The 13842-nt window shown below is 41.4% G+C and overlaps 1 protein-coding gene and 1 non-coding gene across 2 annotated transcripts; one reads left to right on the forward strand and one right to left on the reverse strand.

The window, feature by feature from the left end:
• Positions 1-2970: 2970 nt before the first annotated feature.
• On the reverse strand, positions 2971-3039 carry TRNAV-UAC (transfer RNA valine (anticodon UAC)). The gene has a single exon. It is a non-coding gene; the product is annotated as a tRNA-Val (tRNA).
• A 3451-nt stretch (positions 3040-6490) lies between these two features.
• On the forward strand, positions 6491-9512 carry LOC130306881 (protein spinster homolog 1-like). The gene is made up of 2 exons (XM_056552145.1): positions 6491-6642; positions 7951-9512. Exon 2 carries the CDS (start codon positions 7976-7978, stop codon positions 9488-9490), a length of 1515 nt encoding a protein of 504 aa, XP_056408120.1. The 5' UTR covers positions 6491-6642; positions 7951-7975; the 3' UTR covers positions 9491-9512.
• Positions 9513-13842: the final 4330 nt, after the last annotated feature.

The following is a 13842-nucleotide window of genomic DNA, read 5'->3' on the forward strand; positions in this document are numbered from 1 at the left end:
AAACGTTTTCAGATGTCAATATCCTCTGGTCGGATTGTAATTAAGAAATGGCAGTCATCAGGAACAGTGGAAGTTAAAGCAAGATCTGGAAGACTAAGAAAAATATCAGACAGAACAGCTCGCAGGATTGTGAGAAAAACAATTCAAAACCCACGTTTGACTGCACAATCCCTCCAGAAAGATCTGGCAGACACTGGAGTTGTAGTACACTATTCCACTATAAAGAGATACTTGTACAAATATGGTCTTCATGGAAGAGTCATCAGAAGAAATCCACTTCTACATCCTCACCACAAAAATCAGCATTTGAACTTTGCAAATGAACATATAGACAAGCCTGATGCATTTTGGAAATAAGTTCTGTGGACCGATGAGGTTAAAATTGAACTTTTTGGCTGGAATGAGCAAAGGTACGTTTGGAGAAGGGACACAGAATTTAATGAAAAGAACCTCTGTCCAACTGTTAAGCATGGGGGTGGATCAATCATACTTTGGGGTTGTATTGCAGACAATGGCACAGGGAACCTCTCACGAGTAGAAGGAAAAATGGATTCAATAAAATTTCAGCAAATTTTGGATATTAACTTGATGCAATCTGTGAAAAAGTTAAAGAGAGGATGGCTTCTACAAATGGATAATGATCCTAAACACACCTCGAAATCCCCGGGGGATTACATTAAGAGGCATAAACTGAAGGTTTTGCCATGGCCTTCACAATCTCCTGACCTCAACATAATTGAAAATCTATGGATAGAAAAAGAGCAGTGCGTGACAGACAGCCCAGAAATCTCAAAGAACTGGAAGACTTTTGTAAGGAAGAATGGGCAAAAATAACTCAAACAAGAATTGAAAGACTCTTGGCTGGCTACAAAAAGCGTTTACAAGCTATGATACTTGCCAAAGAGGGCAGTACAAGATATTAACACTGAAGGGTGCTCAAACTTTTGCATATGCCATTTTTTTTGTCTTCTGTTATTTTGAAAGTGTAAATGATGGAAATAAAACTTTTGTTGACATATTATAAGAATGTCTAATCTGTAATTTGATGCCTTTTGGAGATTTTTCCATCTTTCCTTGGCTTCTTTATGCACATTAATACAAATTTTTACCTGGGGTGCCCAAACTTTTGATCCCCACTGTATTCCCTGCTGTCAGTTCTGAGCCAGAGCCTCCGAGTGTCATGGATCTCTACAGCCGGATAAAAAGTGACGTGTGTGAAAGACGACATGACACGGAACAACGTAGAGAAGGCGAGAGAAAAAGATAGTGCTGTAATGTATGTGATGGACAAAAAGGAATAAGGAGGTCATTCATTATATAAATATGGTATAATGTGAAGATTATTTATTAATAATAAAAATTCATAAATAATAAGGCATAATGTTAAAATGATAAAAAATCACTCACAAATAATGAAATAGGATTGTGTCATGTGAATAGAGTGTATATCAATTAAATGAAATTAAATAAACTGAAAACTAGTGGCGAATTTAAGAAAATACTGTGTAAATTAAATGTAAAATGGGCAGACGGCCGCAAAGGTAAGTATACAGAGCACATGGGTCAAACTGCAATAAATATTAAAAATGTCAAAGGTGCAACAAAGCGCGAGCAAAAAGATACCAGACCTACAGGAATACTGTGAAACTCACTTTAATGGTGGAAAATGCAATAAATAAACAATCCAAAGGGCAAAGTGTGGTGCAAAAGTATTTATTAACACCTTAAGGACCAAGCCCATTTTCACCTTATGGACTCCCTTTTTTGCTAATCTGACCACTGTGCTTTTACTTTTCATTCTGATTCCGAAAATGTTTTTTCGTGACATATTCTACTTTATGTTAGTGGTAAATTTTCGACGATACTTGCATCATTTCTTGGTGAAAAATTCCAAAACTTGATGAAAAGTTTAAAATGTTGCATTTTTTTAAACTTTGAAATTCTCTGCTTATAAGAAAAATGGATATTCCAAATAAATTATATATTGATTCACATATACAACATATCTACTTTATGTTTGCATCATAAAGTTGACATGTTTTTACTTTTAGAAGACATCAGAGGGCTTCAAAGCTCAGCAGCAATTTTTTCTATTTTTCAAAACAATTTCAAAATCAGAATTTTTCAGGGACCAGTTCAGTTGAAGTGGATTTGAGGGGCTTTCATGTTAGAAATACCCCATAAATGACCCCATTATAAAAACTGCACCCAACAAAGTATTCAAAATGACATACAGAAAGTTTGTTAACCTTTTAGGTGTTTCACAGGAATAGCAGCAAAGTGAAGGAGAATATTCAAAATCTTAATTTTTTTACACTCGCATGTTCTTGTATACTAATTTATTTTTATTTTTACAAGGGATAAAAGGAGAAAAAGCCCCCTATAATTTGTAACCCAATTTCTCTCGAGTAAGGAAATACCTCATTAGTGGAGGTAAAGGGCTCTGCATGTGCACTACAAGGCTCAGAAGGGAAGGAGCAACAATGGGATTTTGGAGAGGGATTCCTGAAATGGTTTTTGGGGGGCATGTCGCATTTAGGCAGACCCCATGGTGCCAGAACAGCAAAAAAAAAAAATAACCCACAAGGCATACTATCAAGGAACGTAACAAGGGGTACAGTGATCTTTAACACCCCACATATGTTTGAAAACTTTTTGTTTAAGTCAGATGTGTAAATGCATATTTTTTTTCACTAAAATGCACCCCATAATTTGTAACCCCATTTCTTCTAGTATGGAAATACCGAATATGTGGATGTAAAGTGTTCTGCAGGCGAACTACAATGCTCAGAAGAGAAGGAGCACCATTGAGCTTTTGGAGAGAGAATTTTGTTGAAATGGTTTTTGGGGGGCATGTCACATTTAGGAATCCCCTATGGTGCCAGAAAAGCAAAAAAAAAAAAAAAAAGAAAACACATGGCATACTAGTTTAGAAACTACACCCCTCAAGGAACTTTGTATAAACGAGTATGGTTTCACTGGGGATTGAACCCAGGACCTTCTGCGTGTAAAGCAGACGTGATAACCACTACACTACACATTCCTTGAGGGGTCTGTCACCCCTCAAGGAACGTAACAAGGGGTACAGTGAGCCTAAACACCCTACAGGTGTTTGACAACTTTTCATTAAAATCGGATGTGTAAATGAAATTATTTATGTTTCAAAATGTTTCAGATGTTTCAAAACTACAACTCCCAGCAAGCGGCTGTCCAGGCTTGCTGGGAGTTGTAGTTTTGAAACCTCTGGAGGTCCGCAGGTTGAAGACCACTGGGGGCAGATAGTTCACTTGAGTATAAGCCGAGAGGGGTGTTTTCTGCACGAAAAATCGTGCTGAAAAACTCGGCTTATACTCAAGTATATACGGTATATATTTTTTTCACATCCAACTTTAATAAAAATTTGTCAAACCCCTGTGGGGTGTTACGGCTCACTATACCCCTTGTTACGTTCCCTGAGGGGTGTAGTTTCCAAAAAAGGGTCACATGTGGGTATTTATTTTTTTTGCGTTTATGTCAGAACCGCTGTAAAATCAGCCACACCTGTGCAATCACCAATTTAGGCCTCAAATGTACATGGCGCTCTCTCACTTCTGAGCCCTGTTGTGCACCCGCAGAGCATTTTATGTCCACATATGGGGTATTTCTGTACTCATGAGAAATTGTTTTACAAATTTTGGGGGTCTTTTTTTCCTTTAACCACTTGTGAAAATGAAAAGTATGGGGCTACACAAGCATGTTAGTGTAAAATTATTTTTTGTTACACCAACAGGCTGGTGTAGAACCCAACTTTTCCTTTCTATATGGGGTAAAAGGAGAAAAAGACCCCCAAACTTTGTAACACAGTTGCCCCCAAGTACGTAAATCCCCCTTATGTGACCCTAAACTGTTTCCTTGAAATACGACAGGGCTCTGAAGTGAGAGAGCGCCATGCGCATTTGAAGCCTAAGTTAGGGATTTGCATAGGGGTGGACATAGGGGTATTCTAAGCCAGGGATTCCCAAAAAGGGTGCCTCCAGCTGTTGCTACACTCAAAGCATGCCTGGACAGTCAGTTTGCAACAGCTGGAGGCTCCATTTTGGAAACACTGCCGTACGAGACGTTTTTCATTTTTATTGCGGGGGAAGGGGGGGACAGTGAGTGTAAGGGGGTGTACATGTAGTGTTTTACCCTTTATTTTTTGTTAGTGTAGTGTCAGGCCCAAGGCCTGATTATGGAAACATACATGTATTTTATAATTGCATCTATGTATAAACTAAGACCTGGGGGGTGAGGGGTCATTCAGACAGTGTATCCTGTGTTTTTTGTGTATTGCAGTTTATTGGGGGTCTGGCTGTGTGTTTACATCTCCTTTGAAGTCATGCATCTGGTCCCATCATATAATCAACCAGATAAGAGGCCAAGAAGAGAGATGCCCCCCTGGTGGGATCAGAGGGGAGGGGGAATAGAGTTTCCCTCCAAAAAGGAGATATATAATATTTAACGATGCTAGAGAGGGTGTTCAATGCTGTGGAACAAGCTGACAAGACCATCCTAAGAACAGCTGAAACTCACTCTCTTGGAACTGCTATACCATCATGCTGTAAGAACTTCATCTTTTGTTTTCTGAACTTGCCTTGCTAAACTCTTTTATATATTGTTATACCTGTATGTCATTTGTTCCTGTATTTTTATATATATAGCACTGTGATACCTTTTATCAGATTAAATGTTTAATTAATCAGCTCTGGTCTTTGATTTCTAAATATATGAGCTCACCTTACTGAAGGCAGCTCTGGTGGAAACACGTTTATCTAAGGGTTAATTTGGTGACTTTCTGGGACTAGTAGTGGATACTCAGAGGTCTGGCGGCTTTAACCCTTGCACCATCACACTCTCTCTAGCGTCTTAGTTGGACCGATAAGGTGTGATCGTGACATGTAGTGTAGTGTTTTAGGGTACATTCACATGGGTGGGGGTTTATGGTGAGTTTCCCGCTAGGAGTTTGAGCTGTGGCGGAAAATTTGCCCTAGATTAAACTTGAAGCAGGAAACTCACTGTAAACCCGCCTGTGTGAATGTATCCTGACAGACCATGCATGCTGGGAGTTGTAGTTTTGCAGCAGCTGGAGGCACTGGTTGGAAAACCCGAGTTAGGTTCTTTTACCTAACTCAGTATTTTCCAACCAGTGTGCCTCCAGCTGTTGCAAAACTACAACTCTCAGCATGTACTGATCGCCGAAGGGCATGCTGGGAGTTGTAGTTATGCAACAGCTGGAGGCACACAACTACAACTCCTAGCATGCCGAGACAGCGGTTTGCTGTTCGAGCATGCTGGGAGTTGTAGTTTTGCAAGATCTAGAGGGCCACAGTTTAAAGACCACTGCACAGTTATCTCCAAACTGTACCCCTCTAAATCTTGCAAAACTACAAATCCCAGCATAACCAAACAGCAAACTGCTGTCTGGGCATGCTGGGAGTTGTAGTTTTGCAACATCTGGAGGGCTACAGATAAGAGACCACTGTATAGTGGTCTCCAAACTGTGGCCCTCCAGATGTTGCAAGGCAACAACTCACCTACTGGATCCATTAGAAGCAGGATCGCCGGCGCGGCTCCCAGCACAATTCCCCCGTAGGTGGGCAGAGCAGGACCAAACTTTAACCCCCCCGATCTGCTATTGGTTGGTCGCTTCTGACTGACCAATAGCAGGGATAGGAGCGGTGGCACCCCTACCACCTCACTCCTATCCATTCAGGGGGAACAGGGCTGTTTTGTCAGACCGATCCTCCTTAATTTCCTGGTCACCGGGTCACTGGAGACCCATTTTACCCGGAATCGTCGCAGATCTCGATCGCTGACATGAGGGGGGGGGGTGGTCTCAGGACCACCCCAGGCGTTGGCATGGGATGCCTACTGAACAATTTCAGCAGGCATCCCGTTCCGTTCATCACCCTGTTACCGGTGGGGAACAGAAATGCCGAGGGCCCTTAAGTCCCAGGATGCCCTTGGTCCTAGTGGGGTTAAAAGGTCAAAATATTAAAATACATAAACTAAGAAGACAATGTGAAGTACGGCGATATACACGGCAGGCCTGGAGTAATATTTTTCTAAAAGATGTTTTTATGCACTTGATGTATTTCTAGGTGTATATTAATATAAATATATGTATGTATATATATATATATATATATATATATATATATATATATATATATAAACAAATCAAAAAATGTTGCAGTATCTTGTAATACCTGTTTTATTGGACTAACAGAATTTTGAAGAGACAAGCTTTCAGGATTCCTCCCTTTATCAAGTCCAATAGTCAAGGACTAATGATTAAAGGACTTGCTAAATTATCAGGGAGGAATCCCGAAAGCTTGTCTCTACAAAATTCTGTTAGTCCAATAAAAAAGGTATTACAATCTGCACTCACATTTACAATATATATATATATATACACATACCTGAAGATGGTTTAGAACCCTGTGATGTCACACATGCTTGTGATGTCACCGTAAGCTGTACAAGGAGGTGCGCGCCGGCTGCAGTCTCTTCAGTGTGTTTTGCATTCACAACCTGTGGTGCAAAGTGTTTGTTAGAGAGTTTCTATTTGCGATAGAGAATTCGAGATTTTGACCGTTCCTTGTCTGAAGAGAGAACCACAAGGTAAGTCTCAGCCTCTTCTATTCATATATACACAGGGCATTTTGTTTGTCAGGTTTTTTTTTTTGTTGTTGCTTTTTTTTTTTTGCAAATTAATTTCCAAAATAAATAACAAAAGTTATATTTCTCATAGCATTGTGACAATACTTGGCTTAGGCATTAAACATAATAAAACGCACAGATAGTATCATGACCAGAGGTTTTTCTTACAAAAGTGCTAAAATGCAATTATGCCCAAAAAAGCCCCCAAGAAATTGAGTCCTAATTCATGAAGTTCTAAAAGATATAAGTATATGAGAAAGATTTGGTGGTGTAGTAAAAGAATGACAGAAAGATTAGCGCAGAAATATAATAGTATATAATAGTATTATGTGTGTACTAACAATAGAAATACTGTGGGTACGAAAGGGAAAAATGTTTTCAAATCAACTATTGGCATAAAGTCATATAGGAAGCGGATAGATCCCAATGAGGTGGGGTAGGTTCATTAATAGTAAATGTATATAGCAGGATAGCCCAATTGTATCTACAGTATGAACTTTCCATGACCCAGTGACCATGCAGCCAAGCCCTTATAATCCGCCATTACTAGGACCGGACAGGTTCAGGGTTATCAGATAATACTAGGACCGGACAGGTTCAGGGTTATCAGATATTACTAGGACCGGACAGGTTCAAGGTTATCAGATATCACTAGGACTGGACAGGTTCAGGGTTATCAGATATTACTAGGACCTAACAGGTTCAGGGTTATCAGATATTACTAGGACCGGACAGGTTCAGGGTTATCAGACATTACTAGGACCGGACAGGTTCAGGGTTATCAGATATTACTAGGACCGGACAGGTTCAGGGTTATCAGATATTACTAGGACCGGACAGGTTCAGGGTTATCAGATAATACTAGGACCGGACAGGTTCAGGGTTATCAGATATTACTAGGACTGGACAGGTTCAGGGTTATCAGATATTACCAGGACCGGACAGGTTCAGGGTTATCAGATATTACTAGGACCGGACAGGTTCAGGGTTATCAGATATTACTAGGACCGGACAGGTTCAGGGTTATCAGATATTACTAGGACCGGACAGGTTCAGGGTTATCAGACATTGGAAACCTCAGGGAAGACGTCTCCATATAAAACACTTATAGAGAAGCGTCTTCTTCTGAGGCTGCGATGGTCTTAGCGTTATCTTGTGGTTCTGTGCTGGACATTTCTGCTCTGTATGAAGGATCTAATGTATAATCTAATCTAATGTATAATGATGACATGTTGTCTAATGTGTTCACTTATCTCTCTCTCTCTTTAGTGTTTTCAGGCTCTGACCTGTGACCATGGCCTCTCCACAAGACCCATTGCTGAAGGAGGAGGAAGAAGCAATGGAGGACCATAGTGATATGGATGTAGAAAATGGCGATATCCCTGAGAGGCAGAACCTGCCATCTCTAAGCGTGATGTCCACCGCACGTTCCATCATCACCGTAGTGATCCTCGCCTTTATTAATTTGCTCATATATGCAAATCGCTCCAGCGTGGCGGGGGTGCTGCCTTATATTCAGAAAGCATATGACACCAATGCTAGTCTGTCCGGCTTATTGAATACATTGTTCATCGGAAGCTATGTGCTGGTCGCACCAATTGCAGGATATTTGGGTGACCACTGTAATAAGAAATATACTGTTTGCGCAGGAGTCATAATTTGGCTGAGCATGACACTTACCCTGTCATTCATACCCGACGGGTATTTCCTGCTCTTCCTGCTGACGAGTGGACTGGTTGGAGCCGGAGAGGCGACTTTCTGCACCATCGCCCCCTCCATCATTGCAGACCTTTTTACAAGTGACCAGCGGACCCGCATGCTGAACGTGTTTTACTCCGTCATACCTGTAGGCTGCGGACTAGGATACATCATCGGGCCCAAAGTGACTGATGCAGCAAGGGGCGATTGGCACTGGGCGTTTCGGGTCACCCCTGGCCTGGGCCTCATAGCTGTGGCTTTGATGATTTTGGTCACAAAGGAGCTTCCAAGAACGACTACAAACGAGAAGAAGAACAACAAATCCCCGAAGTTTTCCAAATGGATGACAGATCTGAAAAAACTATTTAAAAATCGAAGCTTCATGTTAACCACCCTGGGATCAACGGCTGTATCCTTCATAGTGGGAGCCATAGGTGTATGGGGTCCATCATACCTGACCCACGCACGAATACTCCTACAAGAGAAGGACCCTTGCCGTGCTGAACCGTGTGACTATCACGACATCCTAATATTTGGTGTGGTTACAGTGGTCTCCGGCATTCTGGGAGTTGTAACAGGGACGGAGATAAGTAAAAGATATCGCAAATCCAACCCACGGGCGGACCCGCTTGTGTGTGGCTGCGCGATGATGCTCTCCGCCCCTTTTCTTCTGTTGGCATTGACTTTCGGCAACATCAGCCTCGTTGCCACCAACATCTTCATCTTCATCGGAGAGACACTTCTGTCAGTAAATTTCACCCTCATATCTGACATTATACTAAAAGTAGTAACTCCGTGGAGGAGATCTTCAGCCCTGGCCGTGCAGATGACAATCTATCACCTCCTAGGTGACGCCGGCAGCCCGTACCTCATCGGCCTGATATCTGACACCTACGAACGAGGATATTCCAAATCCCCTCTTCTGAAATACCGCAGCCTGGAGTATGCCCTCATGACCTGCACCATAATGGCAGTCATCGGAGGGGCCTTCTTCATGGCCACGGCCCTATATATAGAGAGGGACGAAAAAGAAGCAGAGATGGAATCAGAACCTCCGTCATCCTCCTCCTCCTCACTGCTTCCTGCCGATGAGGACCGCGCTTCAGACTGAGGAAAAGTCATTGCTTACTTTTATCTCGTTTACTTCATTTAAAAAAATTTAGAAAAAAAATGCTGCATTTGTTCTATGTTCCACTTCACCCCTTAAAAAATATTCTCCACCTACCCAACTGTGTCCAAACCCCAAATAGAAAAATGTAAATCTCCTCCCAAGACATAAAAAAGACTATTAATAGCAAGAGGGATATATATGAGTGTGTATGTGTTTGTATGTATATGTGCGTGTGTATGTATATATGTGTATGTGTTTGTGTACATGTGTGTATGTGTTTGTATTAGGGCTGCACGACATGTGTGATTGTGTTTATGGAGGTAAATATTGTGATTTCGATATTATAAACAAATGGTGAAATTCCCCCTATTTAATTTCCAATCCTCATATTTTATATAGCCAACTCCCCCCAATTTCATGTTCACTGACTAAACATAAAATGGAGGGAATTGGATATGAAATGGGGAGAAATTAGCTTAACCCCTTAAGGACGCAGGACGTACATTTACATCCTAAGCATAACCGCGAGCATCCGAGTGATGCTCGGATCATGCACGGAAGGTCCTGGCTGCTGATTGCAGCCAGGGACCTGCCGGGGATGGAAGACATCAGCGATCCCGCGGATGTCCGCCATTAACCCCTCAGATGCCGTGATCAATACAGATCACAGCATCTGTATCATGGCGGTCACTAAAATGGATGATCGGATCGCCCGCAGCGCTGCCGCGGCGATACGATCATCCAGCACGGCAGACGGAGGTCCCCTCACCTTGCTCCGGCCATCTCCCGGTGTCTTCTGCTCTGATCTGCCTTCCCGCAGACCAGAGCAGAAGATGACAGATAACACTGATCAGTGCTATGTCCTATACATAGCACTGAACAGTATTAGCAATCAAATGGCTGCTGTAAATAGTACCCTATGGGGACTATTAAAGTGTAAAAATAAAGTTAAAAAAATTAAGTTAAAAAAATGTGAAAATCCCCCTCCCCCAATAAAAACGTAAATTGTCCCATTTTACCTATTTCACCCCCAAAAAATAAAAATAAAAATACTTTATATACATATTTGGTATCACCGCGTGCACAAATATCTGAACTATTAAAATAAAATATTAATGGTACCGTACGGTGAACGGCGTGAATGTAAAAAAAAAAAAAAAAAAAGTCCAAAATAGCTGCTTTTTTATAACATTTTATTCCAAAAAAATTAATAAGAAATAGATTAAAAGTTTTATATAAGCAAATATGGTATCAATAAAAAGTATAGATCACGGCACAAAAAATGAGCCCTCATACCGCCGCTTATACGGAAAAATGAAAAAGTTATAGCTCTTCAAAATAGGGGGATTTTAAATGTACTCATTTGGTTAAAAAGTTAGCGAATTTTTTTAAGCGCAACAGTAATAGAAAAGTAGGTATAATTTTTATCGTATTGACCCAAAGAATAAAGAACACATGTCATTTTTACCGTAAATTGTACGGTGTGAAAACGAAATCTTTCAAAATTAGCAAAATTGCGGTTTTCTTTTTAGTTTACCCACACAAATAGTATTTTTTTGGTTGCACCATACATTTTATGGTAAAGTGAGTGATGGCATTACAACGGACAACTGGTCGTGCAAAAAACAAGCCCTCATACTAGTCTTCGGATGAAAATATAAAAGAGTTAGGATTTTTTGAATGTGAGGAGGAAAAAACCCAAATGGGCTGAGTCCGTAAGCGGTTAAAGGGCTACTCTGCCCCTAGACATGTTATCTCCTCTCCAAAGAATCGGGGATGTCTGATCTAGGAGTAGCCGGCCCCTAGTACACAGTCATCATGCCTCCTCCCATAGACATGAATGGAGGGGGTGTTGTGGCTGTGATCTCTAGTGATCTGGGATGGAGTGGAATTCGCTCTGTCCACCGGATGCCTGGGGTGCCGCGGCGGAGATCGCAGGTGTCCCCAGCAGCTGGACCCCCATGATCAGACATGTTATTTCCTATCCTTTGAATAGGAGATAATGTCAAGCGGTGGAGTACCTGCCTGGTCTAGTGTAGTCTCCACCCGCTCCGGTGTTGTTGTGTTGCTCTATGGTGCAGCACAGCCACGTAGGAGGGAGCAGGAAGGGAGGAGGGGGGTGTAGTTTTTATCCTCCTCACCTTCTCATAGCCATAACACTTTTATACTTTTTAATGACATCTCTCATTTTAACACCAAATAAATCTAAAGTGAAACAAAAAATTATTTTTAACAATATAATTTTGGGGAGAAATTGGAAAAAAGGCAATTTAGCAACTTTTTTTTTTTTGGGGGGGGGGTGTAGATTCTAGGCAGTGCACTTTTTGATAAAAAAAAATGACATCTTTATTCTGTTTTTATGTACTACCTAAAAATTTTATCTTTTTGTGAAAAAAAAAATTTGTATGATTAAAATTGTGCTCTTCTGACCCCCATAGTTCTTATTTTTCTACATCAAGGGATGTATGTGGCAAATTTTTTGCTCCATGATCTGCAGTTTTTATCGGTGCCATTTTTGTTTTTATGGGACTTTTTTTAAAATCACTTTTTAATATATATTTTTTTATCATTTACGCCATTGACCATGTGGTTTCATTAATATTGAATTTTAACTCTATAAGACGCGGGGCATACCTGTACACCCTGCTCCTGCTCCTCTTACATGACATAGGCTCAGGAACTGACCCTGTGTCATAGTGGGGTGACAGCCGCTAGGACCCGTGTCTAATGCTGGACATCACCGATTGAGGTCATGCCCAGCATTAACCCCTTAGACGCCGCAATCAACTTAAAGTAATACAGTCCTGGCAGTTCAGCGGAGCTGGTGTGGACCATTGAGGTAAAACCGCGGTGTCATGATCATCTGAGAGGATGGTAGGAGGGCCCTTACCTGCCTCCTTGCTGTCCGATCAATGATCTGATGCTACAGCCATGGCAGGCGGGAGCAGCAGAGCACCAATAACACTGATCAATGCTATGCTATGGCATAGCATTGAACGGTGTATGCAATCCAAATAGTGAAAAAAAAGTTAATAAAAGTGAATCAACCCCTTACCTAATAAAAGTTTGAATCACCTCCCGTTTTCCATAAAAAAAAATATATGTAAACAAAATTAAAGGGGTGCTCAGGTAGAAAACAAAAAATCTAAATAAACTGGTTCCAGTAAATTAAACAGATTTGTAAATTACTTCTATTAAAAAAATCTTCATCGTTCCAGTACTTATCAGCTGCTGTATGCTCCAGAGGAAGTTTAGTAGTTCTTTTCGGTCTGACCACAGTGCTCTCTGCTGTCAGAAATGAACTACACAAATTCCTTTGGAGCATAGAGCAGCTAATAAGTACTGGAAGGATAAAGATTTGTTTAGTAGAAGTAATTTACAAATCTCTTTAATTTTCTGGCACCAATTGATATGAAAAAAATTGATTTTCACCAGAGTTCCTCTCTAAACATAAACATATGTGGTATTGGCGTATACATAAAAAAATATCAAAGTCCAAAATTGCATATTTATACTTTGTATGCCATAAAAAAATTATAAAATGAAATCAAAAAGTCCCATCAAAACAAAAATTGTACCGATAAAAACAACAGATCACGGCGCAAGAAATGAGCCTTCACATAGCCCAAATGGAAAAAAGTGGGTGAGTTAAACTTGTTTTGGGAGGGGCTTATTAACATTTATTACCTTTTAATTTTCCTTTTTTTTTATTAACAATTTTTTTTCTTTTTTTTTTGTCCCCTTAGTGCAGTGTTTTCCAAACAGTGTCTCCAGTTGCATAATTACAACTCCCAGCATATGCCCAGACAGCCAAAGGCATGCTGGGAGTTGGGGTTTTGCAACAGCTGGAGGCACCCTGGTGTCACGATTCGGCTGGCAGGAGGTGGATCCTCTGTGCCAGAGAGGGATTGGCGTGGACCGTGCTAGTGGACCGGTTCTAAGTTACTACTGGTATTCACCAGAGCCCGCCGCAAAGCGGGATGGTCTTGCAGCGGCGGTAGTAACCAGGTCGTATCCACTAGCAACGGCTCAACCTCTCTGACTGCTGAAGATAGGCGCGGTACAAGGGAGTAGACAAGAGCAAGGTCGGACGTAGCAGAAGGTCGGGGCAGGCAGCAAGGATCGTAGTCAGGGGCAACGGCAGGAGGTCTGGAACACAGGCTAGGAACACACTAGGAAACGCTTTCACTGGCACAATGGCAACAAGATCCGGCGAGGGAGTGCAGGGGAAGTGAGGTATACATAGGGAGTGCACAGGTGAACACACTAATTAGACCAACTGCGCCAATCAGTGGCGCAGTGGCCCTTTAAATCGCAGAGACCCGGCGCGCGCGCCCTAGGGAGCGGGGCCG

This window comes from Hyla sarda, chromosome 1 (assembly GCF_029499605.1).
Source record: "Hyla sarda isolate aHylSar1 chromosome 1, aHylSar1.hap1, whole genome shotgun sequence".
NCBI classification, from domain to species: domain Eukaryota; kingdom Metazoa; phylum Chordata; class Amphibia; order Anura; family Hylidae; genus Hyla; species Hyla sarda.

Coding starts and splice junctions, on each gene's coding strand:
- LOC130306881 (XM_056552145.1), top strand. CDS start 7,976: ATGGCCTCTCCACAAGACCCATTGCTGAAGGAGGAGGAAGAAGCAATG.